Consider the following 20383-nt stretch of genomic DNA (forward strand, 5'->3'; position numbering starts at 1 on the left):
AGGGAAAAGCATCAAACTGGAATATCACTTTCGCTGTGCATAAGCATGCTACAAGGGCTGTATTTATTATTCCAGTTCTTTAGACTATGAAGCTCAGACCCAGAAGCCTTATGATGCAGGTTCCCGCAAGCAGTGGTTGGTCCAGTGTAGACAAGATGGTTTGGAGGACTAGGGCAAATCATAGCTATCAACCTGGAACCAGAGTCACTGAACATTCCAATTACATACACGTGGTTTGTAAGGTGAAAGAGTTCAAGGCTGAGGAAGTTTAGGGTGGCATTCGGAGCAGATGAATGTCTCTCTCTCTGCTCTGTGAGGCACCCAGATTCAGCCAAGGTTGCACCTTGATGACAGAGATACAGGCAACAAGGAGCTACTCACCACTGCCAGAAGTTCTTTCTACCTGACCGGAGATCACCTTTGTGATTCATCTTAGGAAGCAGAACCCACTCTGGCTTGGATCAACACTCAGCTCTGTGCTGGAAGACTTACTGTTTAAGGTCAAGTCTACCTGGCCCTTTCCATTGTCCCCTAAGGACTTTGGCTTGCTCAGCCCTCTCCCCCATGAATTGCAAGACTGACGCTGCCCTTCTCAGCCACTCTCAACCACTCTTAGTTCGTGTCTGGGGATGCTTGTTCACTTTTAAGTTGGTTTTTGTTTTTTGAGGATGGGAAAGTAAACTGTAACAGTTTTCAAATATTTCTCCCATTTTGAAGCAGGAACTTGGAACTTCCCCTTAGCATTTTCCCATCACAGGCACCTCATGTGGCTTCTTTTCTAACCCCACAGCTTCTCTGGGACTCCTTGGAACACATGAGTATTGATCATGCTGGGTCCATTCAAGTCCACGAACATGGGAGGTGCAGAAGACCATGCCTACTTCAGCACTAGATTTACGGGGTCTTTGGGGAGTGAATGATGTTGAATAAACATGTGTCTATACAGTGGATAGATACATACTACCTAAAGGGTTGGAAGGTGTATTTCCTCATTTTGAGTCAAGATACAGCCTCAGAACCATCCTTTGATGTAGTCATCATGGACCAAAGGCAGAGGAAAGCAAGCAGGACTTTCAGTGGTTCAATTTAGTGTGTCAGACAGTCTGGATTCCAATCTAAACTCCTCCATTCTCCATTACTGCAGGGCTAGCAGCAAGATTTCTCTCAACCAAAGGAGAATTTCTCACAGTAGGGGAAAATACTGAAGAATATTCTGAAATAAATTAAAAGCAAAATAAGCAAAAGTCCAACATATCCTATTTCTAGGTCCCAGGAAGTATCTTAAACTTACATACTAATTCTATTAGTTTTTGCATCAACACAGCCCCGTGGGGCAGATACAGTTCAGTGCTCAGTTAAAAGCTATATAAACTGAGACACAGAGTACATACAAAACTGGTAAGGGATTGAGCCAGGACCCAGGCATTCTGGATACAGTGTCCATATTTTCAGCCTTTGCTTTTACCATCTTACCAAGGGGATATAATCTCAAGGCTTGGAAATCAGAACTTGAGTACACTGATTTTCGATCTACAACTTGCTACTTGTAAGTTTGGGCCAACTACTTATCCTCTCTGAACTAAATAAGTACTTGTTTTAGCATGGGGCCATAAAATGAGATAATAAATTAGAACTTTAAGAAGCACATATAAATATGAAACATTTTTAACTATTAGGAGCCAAAGAATGATACAGGGAGACATTTGCCTTGTATGCTGTCAAAATAGGGCAGGATGGGTGAGTGGATGGTAGACATTGACATGCTTTGTCAGTATCATAGAAGACATTCCAATTAGGACATATTTAAAAAGGAAATGGGTACGAAGCAGTTCTTTATCATGCTGGTGAACTTGAGAATGGGGAGTGGACTGGGGTCCTTTGAGCCAGCTGAACTTAGGTCAGCAAACCCACCTCTCAGCCTAAGTGATCTTCCTGCCAAATAAGTGATTGGCTCATGATGAGAATTAAATCTGATCTGGAAGAAAAGCATCAGGCAGGTGGGAAGTTCTCCTTAGCTGCCTGCCCCCCTCCCCCCACACACACACATTCTTTCAAGACTCCTGTTGTACCCAAGTGATAGGAAACTGCCAGATGCTTCCCTCTGGGAATTGATTTCCTCAAGTGGGATGAGGGTGTTCTGAATAAACAGCCACATTTTCATCCTTGTGTTTACCTGCTTACAGGTGCAACTAGTGAGGAAGAATCCTCTTCAGTGGGGGGCTTTGTTCTGCAGCAATTAAAGGCGCCTTGCTAATCCTTCTGCCTCCCAGATGCTCTGAGAATATTTTTAACTCATCTCTTTTATATGCCTCACTCCGAAGATGTCTTATTATTATTCATTTCAAAACTCGACAGCTCCTCTCACTTTGTCCCCCATTCCACTCTGATACACAAAGGGAGAGTAAGTTAGAGCAATCAAGCCAAGTTTTGCCTCTGCTCAGTCTAGCCCAGAGCTGCAAGGATTTCTTCTGTCCGTGTCCCCACATGGTGGCCCAGCTCGGGGTGTTAGCCATGACATACAGATTCATGCACTTCATATAATAGAATGCTCAGTTTCATTTTGTTCACAGTAAGTTTAAGGTGCCACATGTTCTGCTGTGGACACCAAGCTGGCCGTCATGGGACAGACTAGACCAAAACTGAAAGCCAGTAGATAAGAAAACAGAGGTAAACATTTCCAACACAGAGTCATCAACTCTACAAGTACCATTACCTTACCAGCACTAAGATAGCCACGAGGGCTGGGCAAGGGTGGAGCATGCCTATAATTCCAGCACTTGGGAGGGAGAGGCTGGAGGCGCTCTGTGAGTTCAAGGCCAACATGGTTTACAAAGCAAGTTCCAGAAGGACAGCTAGGACTTTTACACAGAGGAACCCTGTCTCAAAAAACAAACAAACAAACAAACAAAAAAGGTAGCTTCTAGGTAAGGAGGTAATATGCATAAGCAGAGAAATAATTCCCTCTTGGGATATTCTTTAAATAACTTTGAAATGACATAACCTTTATTATGTACTTACTGTATTCTGGGGTAACTGGCTAAGCTTGTCTTGAGGGTGAGTCCATGTAGTTCCTGTAACTACTCTGAGGTGGGGACAGTTATTCCTACCATACAGTAAGAAAGCAGACTCACTGTCAATGCCCAGCCCAGAGGTGCACAGCCATAGAGACCCCTGGCTCTAGCACCTGCACTGTTAGCCAGACTGCTTCCAAGTCTAAGGTGACAATAGGTTAAGTAACGCATAAATTAAGTTTAAAGCCTAGTCGTCCAACTGAAGGTAGAGATAATGAGGACTGTCTAGGATCAAAGAGAAGCCCAGACCCATGTTAGTTTCAGTGACTAAACAGAGTAAACTCGTAAACTCCTGGCAGAGAAAAGAGCTACACTGTGCACAGAGAACTAATGGGATAATGGAGCAGTTAAGAGAATAAAAAATTACAAAAGGCTCAAGGTGGGGCTGATCCTTGTGAAAGCCTGGGTTTGCTCACAGTGATGGCAGCTCGGACACTCCCTAGGAGACTAGGAGGCAGGTGCCCTCTCCATAGGTGATGGCTGGAACAAAGATCTTTTGACATCCTGGAAGTTTCTCAGGCAGGCTTCTTAGGGAGATAGGCTAGGATCATCCTAGGAAGGTGGCCTTGACCCTATGGAAACTATACCAATATTTATTCATGTCTTTAAGACCAAGATTGAGACCTCATCTAGAAGGCCAGTTGGAGAACCTGAGCAGAGAGTATAATGTCAAGGCTTCTGGAAAGGGGCTTAGAGGAGAATGGCTTAGAGACAGAGCAGGGCAACTCGCTGAGTCGGAGGCACAGTGGCTGTTCTTTATTGTCTTACCCTGAAACTGTCACAGCATCCTCAAGATGATGTGCCTGGCTTCTCTCTCTCTCTCTCTCTCTCTCTCTCTCTCTCTCTCTCTCTCTCTCTCTCTCTCTCTCTCTCTCTCTCTCTCCTTTATCTCATAGTGGTGAGTGGCTGTGTAAGGAGCACATAAATGACTTCACACTGATGCACCTATCAGTCACCCTGGGGCCCCTCAGAAGTCCCCAAAGCCACCTGCATTCTACCTTGGCCTTGGCACTTGCTACTACCCATGCCCTGAGGTGGTTGTCTGTCCCTTACTTGCTCCTCATTATAGCAGGAATCTTAAAGGTTCTTGCCAATTCCTTAACTGATCCTGTTTCCTCAGGTTGGAGACCTCTGTGTCCTCATCCGGAATGGGTCTCAGCTGAATTACTGCTCAAAAGCCTGAATGCTTAACCAGCCAAAATCTTAACCAACCAAAAGCTTCTAGTTTCTGGTTCTCACGCCTTATATATCTTTCTGTTTTCTACCACCACTCCCTGGGATTAAAGGCTGGTTTTCTGGGATTAAAGGCGTGTGTCACCATGCTTGGCTGTTTCCAATGTGGCCTTGAACTCACAGAGATCCAAAGGGATTTCTATCTCTGGAATGCTAGGATTAAAGGTGTGAGTGCCACCATTTTCTAGCCTTTGTATCTAGTGGCTGTCCTGTTCTCTGACCCCAGATAAATTTATTAGAGTACACAATATTTTGGGGAACACAATACCACCACACCTCATCTTTCGTTTATTGGCCTAAATATCTCTTCCTAAGAGCCCTTACTAGTGAGGCCAGCTGCCCAGATTCATGTGTAAGAGTCGGAGGAAACACTCAAGGACGACCCTGGACTCAAACAGTATGCAAGAAAAGAGAGCGTTTACTACCAGCATGCAGGTCGACCACCTGTCCAAAATGGCGACGACCCCGAGAGGAATGTGCAGGCTCCTTTTAAGCACAGCTAGGGGAATTGTAGGAACAGTTAGGTCATCTCAAACATAATTGGCCCAGCAAGCAGCGGTTACATTAGTATACTTCTAATTGGCTGCGGTTCAGTTTTATCATTTTGGGACATAATTGAGCAAGTTTGGGCAAGTCTGGACATGACTCAGAAGAGAGGTTACAGGATTTGTCCTTGAGACACTGTGGGACTGACTCAGGTCTTGTATGCTCTCTCTCTCTCTCTCTCTCATTCCTGCTTTCAGGGGTGTCGTTTGATTAATAGCCCTTTGTTTAAGAAACTGAAACTTGTTTGGTCTTAAAAAAACTGAAACCTAGGCCGGTAGGTGGTGGCACACGCCTTTAATCCCAGCACTTGGGAGGCAGAGGCAGGGGTATCTCTGTGAGTTCGAGGCCAGCCTGGGGAACTCTGTAGAGTGAGTTCCAGGAAAGGCGCCAAAGCTACATAGAGAAACCCTGTCTTGAAAAAACAAACAAATAAATAAATAAATAAATAAATAAATAAATAAATAAATAAATAAATAAAAATAAATACAAAATCCTGAAACCTATATCTGGTTGTAAAATGGGGGACATTTAGACCTTTGACATGCACCTTGGGGCTGGTCGCAGCATCTCCAGGTCTCTGAGAACCTGCTCAACTCTACTATCATTGTTCAGACTGTTTTCCCCAGACCATGGGTACCTGGAGGGTGGGGAGGTACCTCAGTTCACATATATTTCCTATGTCCTGTGCTTCTGTGGCATCCTATTCATGGGGTCACCCAATGATCGGGAGGACAGGCTAGTTAGCTCTGTGTCCAATGTTGTTCTTGGCATGTCAGCTGCCACTCGAACTATTACACCTTCTAAGCATCTAGGCTTACCATGCAATCTTAAAGGTGATACCCCAAGATAGCTTCTTATAAATAAGCATGCCAAATATGACCAGATCTGTGACTTCCCCACCTCACATAGTGGAGAAGAAGAAACTGGAGAGGCAACCACAATCCAAAACCATCAACACTTCCCACACTTTGCTCTGATTTCACCCTAAGGTAACATAAAGCCGTATAACAATACAAGGTCAGGAAACACACCTAGCTGTGATCACTGTGTTATAGTAAGACAAATCCCTTTCACCTGTTGCTAGGAGACTTTGGGTTTCTGTGGTCATAGGTTGAGGCCTGGCTAGCAGGAATTAGTAGGTCAGGAAGAACAGAGTCCATCTTCAGTTCACAAGCACATTTCTAGATTGTCCCTAAACCAGAGAACCTGCTTTCACAGCTCAGGGCCTAAGAGCGGTTGCCAGGCTCATCTGCACTCTAGCCAGAGCCTCAGACAAACTAACTGCTCCAGCAGGGGGAGCCCGAGGAAGTGACTGTCATCCTGGTGGCACTCCAAGAGTCACAGCAGGGTCTATTCACAGTGAGCTGAGTTGATAATTTCCACAATCCTAGGTTTCATCCTGGCCAGAAACTCCTGCATGCCCTGGCCCTTACTTCCCTTAGAACTGTGGGAGTTTGGATATAATTAGCCCCCATAATCTCATAGGAAGCAGCACTATTGGAAGGTTTAGGTTCATTGGAGTGGGTATGGCCTTGTTGGAGGAAGTGCATCACTGTAGGGGCAGGCTTTGAGGTTTCCTATGCTCAGGATACCACTCAGTGTCAGTCGACTTCCTGTTACCTGCAAGATGTAGGACACTGAGCTCTAGCACCACATCTGCCTTCAGGCTGCCATGCTCCCCACCATGATGATAATAGACTGAACCTCTGAAACTGTAAGCAAGCCACCAGAATTAAATATTTTCTTTATAAGAGTTGCCATGGTCCCAGTGTCTCTTCAATAGAAACCCTAAGGCAATCACCTTCAAAGACTTTCACCCTGGATCTCACATTTCATGGTCACCGGCTGTTGCCGCTCTCTATCCAATGTGTTTTATAGCTACATGACTCTAATGCTTTCATTCTGGTTGGAACATCTTGAGGTCCTCCACAGTTGCTAACTTTTACCTACTAAGTCCCTACAATCTTACCACTTCAGGCCTCTCCTCCTACCCTGTTATTACCTTTATGATGATATAAATACAGTGTTTGCATACTCATCAACAAATCATTACAACACACACACACACACACACACACACACACACACACACACCCCTCAGACATTGTAGTAGCTGCTGGCAATACCACAGGGAGGGAGAAAGGGCAATGAAAGTATTTGATGATTGCTTGGTTTCCGTAGTCTGATGGAAGAATCAAATGCTACCCAAGGAGGAAGAATTGTAAACCCTGGTGTGCATTAAAAGTCAGGGAATTGGGTCCTTTGGCAGCCTTCACTTCCCTGTCTCTGCTCTCGAGAATGTGCTGCAAAAGGGCAGGTATCTCTCCAGTCCAACCTCTGCATCCCCAGCATCCCACACAGTCCTGATGGTCCTTTGCTGGGGTCAAGCCAGATGTCTGCCTAGGATGGCCGAGCCACTGCACAGTGGTATTTGCTGCAGAAGGCCCCCTTCTATCTGCCTTCACTGGGGCACTGCTACCTTAGAGTCAGGCACGGAGGTTAGGATGTCTGAAGAAGGGGAAGTTGAGATGAGGGGAGACAGCTGAGAAGATCCAGATGACCTGCTCTAGGCAAAGGAGCAGGAGGCTTGCTATCATACTGCCCTTCATCCCCAGCCTGCTCTTCACTATTGATTGAAAATTGATTAGGCAAATTGCTTAACCACGCTGAGTCACAATCCTCTCTTCTCAAATAGGAAAAGGACGCAGGGAAGATAAGAATGTTTGAATTGATACCCAGTTTACCTCTGAAATCCTAAGGTAGCTTGCAGATGACTATAGGATTGTACCTTCTTTCCAAAGAAGAAGGGGGGGGGCAGTTTTGTGCTAATTTCTTTCACTGACAGTTCATTTTCCAAGGCAACAGCCTAACAAATCATGGGGCCAATTAGTGTAAGAGAAACAATTGATCCTTGTGCTCTGTGAGCTCAGCCCACCGCCTCGGTGGTTTGCGGCGTATTTGGGGAATGCTGCACAGCACTAAATGGGAACTAATTGGACAGATGCAGCTGTAAATTGCACGGCGCTGCACTACACTGCAAGCTTCTGATGGCAGCAGCGTGGTCTGGCAGTAATAGGGAAACTATTGCCGGGCTTGACATTCAGCACTGAAAGCCCGCCTAGCTAGAGGCACAGGCCTGCCTCCTTGACTTACGGAGGTGAACATGGAGGCCCACCAAGGGGACAGAGGCTAGATCCCACAGCATCTGTTTAGTGTTGGCTCCCTTAAACCCTAGCCTTAACACCCTATTGTCCTGGCAGCCTTCTTAAATAAAGAGTTCTAGAAATGCAGTCTAGATGGTTAAGGGTTTAAGGACAGAGCGTCAAAGTACTAGCGTACTGGGCAATGAAAACAAGCGGAGTATTGTCTCCTGTACCAGAGGCTGGGAGTCTATGACCAGTGTCTACAGGATGATTCCTCCTTTGCTATGAAGGGATCCACTGTTCTCATGGCTTGCTGGCTTTCTTTGACACCCCTTGGGTTGAGGACATACCCACCATGATCTCTGCTATGATTTTATGTGAAGTTTTTGTATGTGTGTCTTTCTCCAGTTTCCCTCTCATGTAAAGATATCTAGTATTTCATTAGAGTCTCACCCTGCTCTAATATGGCCTCTTCTCACTGTATATGTAATCAGTGTTCCCAAATTAGGCCACAAGCTGAAGTACTGAGGTTCAGGACTTCAGCATATGCAGTAGGGAAGGAGAACAAGGCATATTTCAGCATGCAAGAGGAGCATGTAATTTCCAAGAACAGAATTCTTGAGCTAGGTGTTAACTGCTGGTTATTAGGCACCCTGTGGGAGGGCAGAACACTAGGAAGTTTACATGATCTTATTTAATTATCAACTCCATTCCGAGAGGCTGGGCAATCTGACCTATATGACAAAAGCAGATGAGGACCGATTTACATTTCAGGTTCTGGTTTGCATCTGATTGAAGTAATGTCTGGCCTCAGCACCCTGGTGTCTCACTCCTGTGGGTCTGAAGAGTCATTCTCTGGCCCTGACATCATCAGCTCTCCACCTCACTTCCTCACTTTGTAAATGAAGGCTTTGGCATCCCCAGATTCTCAGTTCTAGCCTCCTTCCATGGGCTGCACTGTAATCAATTCACATTCTTGCAAGTTTCTGTCTGCATGCCACGCTTTCTTGTGACCAAGACAAAGGTTAATTTCAAATTGGTAACAACATAAAAAGTAATTTTCCATTAAATATAATGACCTCATTTCTGTGGTGACTTGTAGCAAAACATGCTGTTTCATTTCATTCAACCACATTCATTTACCTACTTGCTACAATAATTTTTATACCATGTGTTAAAATGTTGAAATCATCAGTTATATTACTAAATGCCTACATCGGCTATTAGGATTCCTCATGCAGAAAGAAACAGAAATAAAAATAAGAGTTTAAGAGGAACAGAAATGGAAGCCATTAGAGTGTACTTGGAACTATTTGGGGGCACAGAGACAACTGGAATTTGGAACCAGCCATGTCTGGTAACCACCCATATTCTACCATATCAGCTGTCTGCCAAATAGTTTATGTCAATTTGACACATGCTTAGACATGCCTGAGAAGAGGGAACCTCAGTTGATTGTCCTATGGAGCATTTTCTTGATTGTTAATTGATGGAGGGGGACCTGGCCCAATACGGGTAGTCTTATCCGTAGGCAGGTGAGCCTGGGCTATAAAAGAAAGGTAGCTGAGCTGGCCAGAGGAAGCAAGCAGGTAAAGCAGCATTTCTCCATGGCCTCTGCTTGAGTTCCTGCCTTGGCATCCCTCAGTGATGTAAAGTGTAAGGTTAAACAAGCCCTCTCCTCCCTAAGTTGCTTTTGGTCATATTGTTTATCACAGCAGCAGAGATGCACACTAGGACAGTTACTTAACTCTTCTGGGTCTCTGTTACTTGGACAATGAAAGTAGGGGAAATTGAAAAGTTAATGGAAAGGTGAGGTAAATGAAGGTTACGTATATAGAGTACCTAGCAATGCCTAGAAGATAGTATGAACTATGAACTCTCTGAATAGTATCATTTTTTATAAATATATATATAGTCTGGAAAAAGTAAAAAATACAAAGTCTGAATCCTTATACATACTGAGAACTTCCAAGTTTCTCTTTCTCCCTCTCTCTGTTCCTCCCTCCCATCTCCTCCCTCCATTCCTCTCCCTCCTTGTCTCTGTCTCTGTCTCTCTGTCTCTGTCTCTGTCTCTCTGTCTCTCTGTCTCTGTCTCTCTCTCTCTCTCTCTCTCTCTCTCTCTCATACACACACACACACACACACACACACACACACACACACACACACACACACCAGCTCTTCAAAAGTATAAAATTGTCCCCATGCCCATTGAACCCAAGCATTTAAAAAATGCTGTTACAAATTAAAAGGCCCTGGCTGATCTCCTGCTATGGCTCCTGGAACCGGAGAGGTGCACAGGACAGTGGCCACTGCCATGCTCAGCACTTGTCAGCACAGTGTGTCTTTAAGGCCCCCTTGTGTCTGGGGGCAGTGGTTGCTCGGGTGGACAGGACAGAGGCCTTTTCTCTAACTTACTTTCAGTGAAGTCACAGAGGGGCAGTGTGCCAGTTTCCCGAGTTCTTGGGAAAGAGCCCTAAAATGTGTTATCCCCTCCCATCCCTGACCTCTCCATCACTTTATAAATGAAGACACCACACTGAGCAGAACTAAGAAGAGGGAGGGACCATACTGTATTCCATTTGTTCCCAACTTATCATCATGAAAATGTTCAACCACACAGGAAATTTGGAAAAGCTAACTCTAAAACTTACCCTTTTGCCACATTGTCTCTACATGGGTTAAGAGATCAGTAACTAGACAGATGATAGCTGTGTCCAAAGGGCTCAGCGCTGTGAGGCTTTCATTGCTTCTAGGCCCTTTCAGCAAACAGTGCTAGGAACATATTTTGTTAAGAAAAATTATAACCCGTTATTGATGTTTCCATTTCAAATTTAACACTATAGGATTTCTCTTTAGGATTTACAAATATCCATGTCTCCTCCATCTCCTGTGCGCCATCTTGCTTGCTAATAACAATGTGTTTGTGTACTTGCTTTATTCTAATACATATCCAAAGCTGTCTCTGAAATTACAATTCTAACATGAATTACTACTGTCAATGAGCCAGGCACACACTGGGGTTTCCCTGGTCCCGCTTGTCCTAAGTCTGTTTCCTCCCATGACAGGGACAATGATGGTGGCTGCGCTCAGAAAGCCCTGGGTTTCAAGTGCTGGAAAACTTGACTCAAATAAACTGTTCTCAGAAAGTCTTAGTGACCGAAGAGGGTTAGATTCCCAGGATCAATGGGATCCACATTCTTAGACCCCATTATAAAGTCGGAAACCGACCCTCAGATCTTTTCTGTTCCGATGACTTGATCTCCCACTCTCTTGGCTTTGGTCCCTCCCAGATGTTCCCGGGTTAGTTCCAAGGAAGTCTCATTGAGTTTGTGAACTCCAGATTCCAGCACGGCAGTAATGTAGCTGATCTGTAATCGAGAATCTTTAACTCATTTGCCTCGGAAAAAAAGAAAATCCCTAAATTAAGTGCCTTCCATCATCCAGCTTTGCTGGACACATTAAATGATCTGCCTTCCACCCCTATGAGGAAAGGATTCTTCTGGTTTTACAGACCAAGGAGTTGAGGCTCCATATGAGAAGGTAATTTTTCTCCAGGCCACAAAGCCATAAAAAGATGAAACAAAAAATCCCTCCATTACATAACAAGCCTGATGTTTCCCATGCCACCGCTCCAGCGCCTGCTGTATGTAGAGGTGTGAGAGCTGAGTCACGGGGACATCGAGATCAGACCAGCAACTGTGATGATGCTGTAGTCATCCTTGCCCATGAGCCCTGGGATTTTGGGAAGCTACTGTTCAGGCCTGTTTCCCCACTGAGTTTTTAACTTCTCTCGAACAGACATCAGCTTCCATGACACTTTGGTGATTGCTAAGTGATTAAGCACACCTGTTTCTTCCTTGCCTGTGAAACACATTGTAGGCCAAATCACAGGTCTGGGAATGCTTCTTGCTAGCTGACTAACTCATCTCCCCGTTTTAAGCAAGGTCCTTGTCACATCTTTCCAGATCTGTATGTTTATACCATATGACTAGAGAGCTGTTAAGAAACTGTTAGAGCTGTTGTCAGGTTATGAATTTTACAAAAGAATTAAAGAAATGCTGAGGGCTAAAAGGGACCTGCGCGTTTATTGAGTCCCACCACCTCATTTTAATTGTCAAGGAAAATGAAGGTTTAGGGAAAGAGATAAAGAGTTCATGGGGCTAGAGAGGGGTCCAGGACAGACTTGGACCCCAGCTCTTGCTGATTGATTCATTGCAGATTTTCCCTTTAAAATATACACAGGCAGAGGCATAGAGGGAGAAAGTAGAATTGCAGTTGCCAGCAGCCATGGGAGAAGGCAGCGAGCTGTTTATTGATACAGAATGTCAGTTTGGGAAGATTCAAATTTTGTGCAGGTGGATGGTTGCAGAACAATGTGAATATGCTAAATGCCACGGAACTGCATGCTTAAACTGCCAAGTTGTATGTTCTGAATATTTTTAAAGTATAAATGTACCGAATCCTTACTCCATATCGGGCACTGTACTTGATCAATAGAGGGAGAGGAAATGACATTGTACCCTTCCAGGAGCCAGCTCTCATGGGGATAGGTACTGATCAACACAGTCTCATCCACAGAACGGCAAACTCTGCAGTTCCCTGCCCACCCATGCTTCAGGGATGTCCCAGGAGCTTTGAGAAGCTGCATCTGGGTTAAACTCTAAACAGGGGAGGGGGGAGGGGGGTGGGAAGCTTTCTCTGCACATGGAACAGGGGGAAAATGTTTGAAGGGGGGCTGTGATTAATTCAAGGGCCAGAAAGAGAGCCACGTGACATCAATTGGGGGGACTATGGTGAGAGAACCCAGGGAAACACCAGGTCACACTGGTGGGATGTGCAGACCCCGCTGGTCTCTCAGTCTTTATCCCAAAGGCAGTGGGAAGGCTTTGATGTGTTTCAAGTACTGGAAGGCCTTGAGGGCATTCGCCACGTTTTTGTTTTTTATTTTTTTTTTCTCAGTCCCTTCACACTGTGGTGTGACTGTCACAGGAAGGAGGTGTGTGTGTGTGTGTGTGTGTGTGTGTGTGTGTGTGTGTGTGTGTGTGTGTGTGTTAGGGTGGTGTTGCTTAGTATGTGAGGAGGAACTGAACTTCTCTCCCAATCCATGCATGAAACAATGACTATGTACCCTGGACAACTAACTTACTTTGTTATGATAGGAAGGGAGAAGGAAGCAGCCTGAAAGAACACAAGGAGAGCTTTTGGGATTGGAGAGAAGATGGCATGTGCATTAAGTTTGTGATAGAAAAATAAAAGCATCTAATATTTTTCTCTCATACATAAAATATTTATTGTACCAACAACTAGTATAAATAAAGAGTCATATTTTAAATGTAGTAATTCCACCAAGAGACAGCCTTCATTAGACTGTCAATTAGACAATCGATAGACTTCCAAAGTTCCGGTACACATATAGATAGACATCCTTGTCTTTCTTCAGAAACACGGGCATTCTGAACATACTAATTTGAATATGCTTTTTCGAACTCAACAGGATGCTGCTCTTGTATTTCCGTAGCAAAAAAAAAAAAAAAAAAAAAAAAAATCTTACTTCTATGGATGATTTTTGCCATGCTGCATACTGTTTCATTATATAGAAACATGATCTTTTTTCTCAGCTAGTCAGTGAGTACTTACAGCTTTGGATATTTCTAATTTTTCACTGTTCTTTGGCACTGTGGGGAGCATCTTATATCCCAGTCTTTGTCCACAGGTTGCATTATTTCTGGATAATTAATTCCCTCCAAGAGGAATCATAGGGTCATTTTGTGCATGGTTTTAAGGCTCTGAAACATGGGCAGCCAGCTCTCCAGAGAAGCTGCATTTCCACAGATAACAAGAAAGCAGCCCTCCTCCCTAGGTGCCGTGCACTACACTAAGCACTTTATATACTAACTTATTAATCTCCTAAAAGCCCCAGAGAGAGATATCGCCATTATCCCTGCATTGCACCCACATGCTTTCAGTGACGTGTGTTTCTCCACAGCCTCTCAACACTATGTATCATATTTATCCTTCCCTTCATTGTGAGGAAAAGGTGGTATGCCACATCTATCTGGTATTTTTGTGGGACTCCGTTTGCTGTTTCCAGCAACATTTGGGGCTCCATATCATCCTTCAAAGTCCACAGAAATTAGAGAGGGGCATTTGAGAAAGTCAGAATGATGCTGCACACAGACAGATGGTAGATTAGCTGCATGTTCAACCATGTTTCCCCGACTCGAGAGCACTTACCTTCTCCCTGTTATCACATGACCTCTCCAGCTAGAGACCATGTGATCTGAAAATTTGGTCTTGTCCTTGACAAAAACATGAAACAAGATTTCAGGGTGCCAACCAGGGAGCAGTTCCCCCCGACCTGCTCCATTTAGCACTTGATGATGGGGTGCCCAGAAGGCTGGTACAGAGGTTGCCTCCCAGGCCTGTGTTGGCACCGCATCATAGTGAATGCATCCAAAAATATGTTAGAAAAGAGAAAGGCTTTTATAATGAGTCCAGGCCTCCCTTTGTCTTGTGAGGTTTTAACAACTGTAATTGCTTATCATGTGAAGTAGTGTGTTTTTCTGGTATCTATTTTTATTCTGTGTCTATCTATTTATCTGCTGTTTTGTTGTATTTTGTTTTTTTGTTAGCATACTTGAATCCTGGTGGGTATTTTTCCCATGAACAACATTGCCTCAGGGAAGAAAGAGAGAAAGAGAGAGAGAGGGAAAGAGAGAGAATGCACATACACACAATGATTATATGAAAGCTAAGTGGTAGAATTTATTCCTTAAAAATAGCTAATGGGAAAGACTTCAGCAGATGACTTTCTAATCCATACTGTATTTAATTGGCTGTATTGAACCATAGTACAAATTAAGTCTTCTCTGTAATTTATTCTGTCAGACAGTAGCCCCCCAAACAATTTGATACTTCATTTAAACATTGTTAAATGGCTCATGGAAATGCAAAGAAAAAGATTTAATGATGCTAAGAATCCCTCTGTTCACAGAATGAATCCTATGTGAAATGTCGTGAATTAACCCAATTCATCCATTCGATGAGCATTTATTGAGTACCTACCTTGAGCAGTACATGTCCAAGATGGCTTGGCCTGCCCTTCCCCTCCTTCAGTACTCATTATGTGTCAATTACTGTGCTAGGGAAAGCTTTTTAGGAACTGGAGAGAACCCACCATGGAATTTTTCCTGAAGGTTTAACATTCCCAAAGCAGAGAGGAAATGACAACCTGTGATTAGGAACTAGGTGCTTTCTATTACATAACCTTTGCCCTACTCTTCTGGGAACTTCCCACCTATCCTTCAAGACTTAGACTGAGTTCACAGCCTCTTTTGTCCAGTCTTCCTCATGTGCCTTCCTCGGTGCTGCTCCCATCCTGTGCAACCTGCATTTGATGGAAGTCTTGCCATGCTATCTTGTGGTTTTAGGTTTTGTCACATGCTTTGAGACCATGAGGTCCTTGAGGAAGGATGATGTTTTCATCATTTGCATAGATATGTAGCATGAGATCTAGATCATAGCAAAGCCTCAATTCCTATGTGATGTGAGAAACTGGATGAACAGATAGATTTAGTGCAAAACAAATCAAAGAATCTTACATGGAAGGGCAAATGTGATGCTCTGGGGTATAGGGTGGGAATTTTTCCAAGGCAGTGAAGGAGTCAGGGAAGGTTCCTTCCTGAGCAGGATACTGCAACTAGACTTTGCACATGGGTACAATAGTTCTGTAAATAGTATAGTTGCATATATAGTTGATGAAGCGCAGGAGAGAGGAGAGGGAGAGGGAGCCACAGAGAAAACCACATGAGCAATGGTACAGAAGTGGGAAAGCACAAACTCCGGAAGGAAGGGAGGGAAGAGCTCCTTGGCTTGTGTGTAGGCCAGGGCACCTAAAGTTCATGTGGAGGATGGGGTCAGACTGGACTGAGGGTGTTGATACCTGGATGATCCATGGTGTAGGGAAGAGGATGCAGGCTTTCAGTCCTGAAAGCCCTGGTTTCAAGACCAACAACTGCTTTAGTGGTAAGAGTCTCTCTAAGGCACTGTTTTCAATGAGAAATACAGACCAGGCATGGATAGAGTGTGCCTTTCTTCACCCCCCCACCCCAGGTCACATCTTCACTGGCTAGTCAACCTCTGCAGCCTCCAGAACAATCTGCCATGGCCCAGAATCCCTACAGAAACACACTCTTTGGGTGAAGCTGTCTTTGTCACCAATCACCAATGGTAGCCTCTCCTTGCCAAATCACACAAAGAAAAGTCAGACAGCATAGCCTAGAAATGATTCATAAGAACTAGAAGTAAACTTCCAGGTCATGCTTCCTTGACTGTTTTCTCTGTGACCCCTGGGATTCATCTCTATGTGTTTTGATTTATTTCCCTCTCTGATCTCAGATATTTGCCAGAATTGCAGAGCATCTCCATTCCTTCTGCCTATCGAGTTCTTGGTTTCACTTGCTTTCTGCTCCCCGTTCATGAGTCTCAGCTTTTGCTTGTTAAGCTAGAGAATGAGGAAAAGAGAGACGAGACCTAGCTTCTCCACAAGCCTGTTCTTATCATCAGTGCTTTGCATCCCTGGGTAAGAAAGACAAGTCCGCATATAGAAGTGCCTAGGACAGTACAGTCTCTGGCCTTCAGTCTCTTCATGAATAAACTAATAGCCAAACTATGTAATGTGTAAGGTTCCTTCTGGCTCCAAGTGCCCTTGATTGTGTTGTGCAATAAAACTCTACTTGAAGACCGAGGTCAATTTCTAGGCTCAGTGAACAAACTGAAATGAATGTGATAACACAACTGTAGAATTAACCAAATCCTAATGTGTGTGTTTGTGTGTGTGTGTGTGTGTGTGTGTGTGTGTGTGTGTGTGTGTGTGTGTGTTTCCCTGTATCTATATTGCATCTGCACAGTGGAAGGTTGGGGAAAGTGATGACATATCCCCTCACTGACAGTTAGCTTTCAAGTGAATAAGACACATGGAGAGCAGTGCTTTTTAACATGTCATAAAATTAACTACGGGAAAAGATAATGTTACAAAAATCTTTAAGCACATTGTGCACATGCACTCACACAGCTAACACTTTGCAAGGCAATATTAGGTATCATCAGGCATTAGGAATGTTTTGATTTTAAAATACTTAATGAGGATTCGTAGATAAATTAAAACATCTCCATCTGCTGTCTTCATGGTAGGTGATATTTTACCATTGCACAGTCATCTCTAAATCTAATTCCACCAGGAAGACTTCTAATCGCTGTTTAATTTTAGAGCAATATTCTGCTTGGCAATCAATAAGGCAGTGTCGTCAAACTTGGATTTAATAGGAGACATGGATTGCATCTTCTACATTATGCACGGAAAGAAATACTTTCAGGAAAAGAAGAGAAGGGAAGAATGTCTTTGTCTCCCATTTTCCCCTGCCACATACCATTCCGGCTCACAAAAGCTTATAAATCAATGCCCCATGTTGCGTGAATATAAATCTCATCAATTTTACATCATTAACATCATGAAAAAGCTACCACTCTCAGAGCAATTTTCCTCTGCTAGCTAAATCTGTCCTTTTGATGAAACAAAACAAGCAGATTCCAATTGTTTTGCTAACAAACCCTTCCTCCACCAACTTTAATCATGCCAAAATCCAGTCAAAGTATAAATTTCCATATTGCCAGTTGAGAGACTAAGGGCATGAGGCGGTGATACCACTCTGTTGTACAGGGAGCAATGGGCCACTGGAAAGCAGATGAGGCAGAAAGGAGAGCTCTAAGGGTTGTCAGAGAGGCAAGTAGAAGTTGCATCCTGGCAGATGAAGGCAAGGCAGAACGTTCTGGAACAGCAGATGATTCACATGGTCAGAAGCCCTGGTCAAGCAAGAGGCTGAGGAATTGACGTTTTGTAAGTCAGTGATCTCTAGAACTAAGGTGGTGACTGTTGTGAGACCCAGAGGCCCACTGAGCCCGGAGATCCTAGTGGCTTCTCAGGAACAGGAAGCCTAGACTATGAGCCTTGGAGAATGTGCACCCTCGTGGCTGTGGAGGCTTTTGTAGCAGAGATGTCTGTGCTGTCTGTCTTTCTCTCTCCCTCCTGGTCTTCAGGAATAGGAAAGATTTTGTGCACCACCAAACTCATTCATTTTTCTTCTTGGGCTATTCAAACCAAATATAAGCAAGGGAATCTAGAGAAATAAGCAGATATGATCCTCAATAAAGAGTTGCATGTAAAATATATAGATTTATTAGGAATAATTATAAGTTTATGACCTTTAACAATAAGCACACGGCCAGCATCATTTTAAAAAGAGAGGAACTCAAAGCATTTCCAGTGAAATCAGGAGCAAGACAAGACTGTCTACCCTTCCCATATCTGTTCAGTATAGTTCTTGAAGTCCTTTAGGATTTTTGAAATTTGCCTTTTCATTGCCTTTATTGATCTCTATAGATCAGGACTTTTGAATTAGAAGCCTTTCATCTGGTTTTTCCAGGAGAATAAACTGTGGTGCAGAGGACTACTTGGTGGCTTGCATTAGTACGATGGCTAGAATTCGGACTTCTAGATGTAGAGAAAAAGACTCTTTGTAAGCACTCTAAACTGACCACCAGCATCTTTTGGCTATGCAAGCCTTTAGAGAGTATTAATTAGGATGATATATGAGATTATTATAGGAAAATAACCATAAAGAGCTCCATCGTGTAGTAGGATGGGAAACTTTAGTGTTGTGGCCGCTTGGATCACAGAAACAGAAAGGCCAGTTTCAAATTACTGAGCATCAAGCAGCTTGTTTCAGTTAAACAATGTGGGTGGAGCACAGGGCAAGGCTGAGAGATGGCAGGGGTCAGGACGGCAGAGTCTAGTGTGGAAAAAAAGACGAGTCAGTCAGACTTGCCAGAGCAAACGCTGTGAGCATCTGTGTGAGAGGGGATCCATCAGGCATTTTAAGGGAATTCCTGCAGGGAGAGGGAAGGCTAGCCCCATTCAGGGGCTGCTTAACAGATATGGTGCCATTTCATGTGGCCATCAAAAGAGCTTTTCAAGGAGGTGATGAGACCAGACATTGCAGACAGAGGGATTCAACTGATGAAAAGGATGTATGTGTCCCCTCCTCTACCCAAAATGGTAACTTTGAAAAAGAATAGAGCAAGTCTTTCATCCCTCAACATAGCTTTTCACCAACTGCGGGGGGGGGGGGGGGGGGGGGGGGGGGGGGGGACGGACGACTCAGTAACCCTGCAAAACTAGGGTACTGTAAAGTTCACAGCGCCCCTGGAGTTGTTCAAGGGACAGCCTCTCCCACTGCATGCAAATGGCTGGGTGCGAACGAACGTGTGTTCGTTATGGAGACGGATTGGACCGGGCTGGGCTGCGAAGGCTGCAAGCAGAAAGAAGCTCGTGGGATGAGTTCGACTGGGGAGCTCTGGCAGGTGGTGTGACGCCCGCCACCTTTGCAGATGCTCACTCCCATGTGAACAGTCGGGGTCTCTCTCTGGTCACAGCACTGAGACCATGAAGGGAGACCTCCCTTTCTCAAGGGCGGCCGTAGCTCTTTTTCCTTCCATCTGGACCAAACAGCTTTTCCAAAGCCCCTTGGGCCTTTCACACATGGCAGAAACATATCTCTTACTCATCAACAGCTCGAGGGGTGTGCTCCCTGAAACATGCTCTTCCTTTTTGTGTGTCCCCAGGCCCTTCAGCATCACCATGCTGTTCATGAAATTTCCTACATTGCAAAGGACATCACAGATCACCGGGCTTTTGGATATGTTTGTGGGAAGGAAGGGAATCACAGATTTGTGGCCATCAAAACAGCCCAGGCGGTGAGTATTCCTCTCCAATACGGGTGTTTTCCTTGTAACTGCAGGGCAGAGCTAACACTGTGGATTTTCCAAGGCTGAGCCTAAACAGCTGATGTGCTACCTCCAGCAGCTGTGTGCAGAAGCCCACCTAGGAGAGAAAAACAGCCTTGAAGCAAAGAAACATGGTCATACCCATTCTTTTCCTTTTTTTATATCCTAATGGGTATTTCCTAATGACTAATTATTTTCCCTTTCTGATTAAGCTAGATAGAGACACGTATACAAATAAGTTTCCCTGTGTTCATAGCCTCATTTAAAAAGAAAATAAGAGAAAACAAATAGCTGTTTTGCATATGGCCTGCCCTAATTTTATTGTATTCGGAATCACTAATAAATAAAAGCAATGCCTTTTATGCTTATGATTATTATGAATTTGCAAATATAATTAGTTGAAGAAATGAACTTTAGCCTAGAAGCAATTTGCTAAACCAATATAAACAAGGTAGAATTAATTAAGAACGGAATGCTTTCAGTTTAATAGAAAAAGGAAAGGCTGCGGGTTGGAGCCCCATCAAAAATTAGTAGCTGCAGTTTGTT

General features: G+C 44.1%; 1 protein-coding gene across 8 annotated transcripts in view; it reads left to right on the forward strand.

Annotated features, from left to right (window-relative positions):
- Positions 1-20383, forward strand: part of Dab1 (DAB adaptor protein 1) — a 1137674-nt gene that overhangs the window by 1053315 nt on the left and 63976 nt on the right. For all 8 annotated transcript variants that reach the window (XM_042271518.2, XM_076564631.1, XM_076564630.1 and 5 more), the window contains one exon: positions 19676-19807. In XM_042271518.2, the coding sequence (XP_042127452.1) occupies positions 19676-19807 (132 nt within the window). The remainder of the gene's footprint in view (positions 1-19675; positions 19808-20383) is intronic.

The sequence above is a fragment of the Peromyscus maniculatus genome, chromosome 2 (assembly GCF_049852395.1).
Source record: "Peromyscus maniculatus bairdii isolate BWxNUB_F1_BW_parent chromosome 2, HU_Pman_BW_mat_3.1, whole genome shotgun sequence".
Taxonomy (NCBI): domain Eukaryota; kingdom Metazoa; phylum Chordata; class Mammalia; order Rodentia; family Cricetidae; genus Peromyscus; species Peromyscus maniculatus.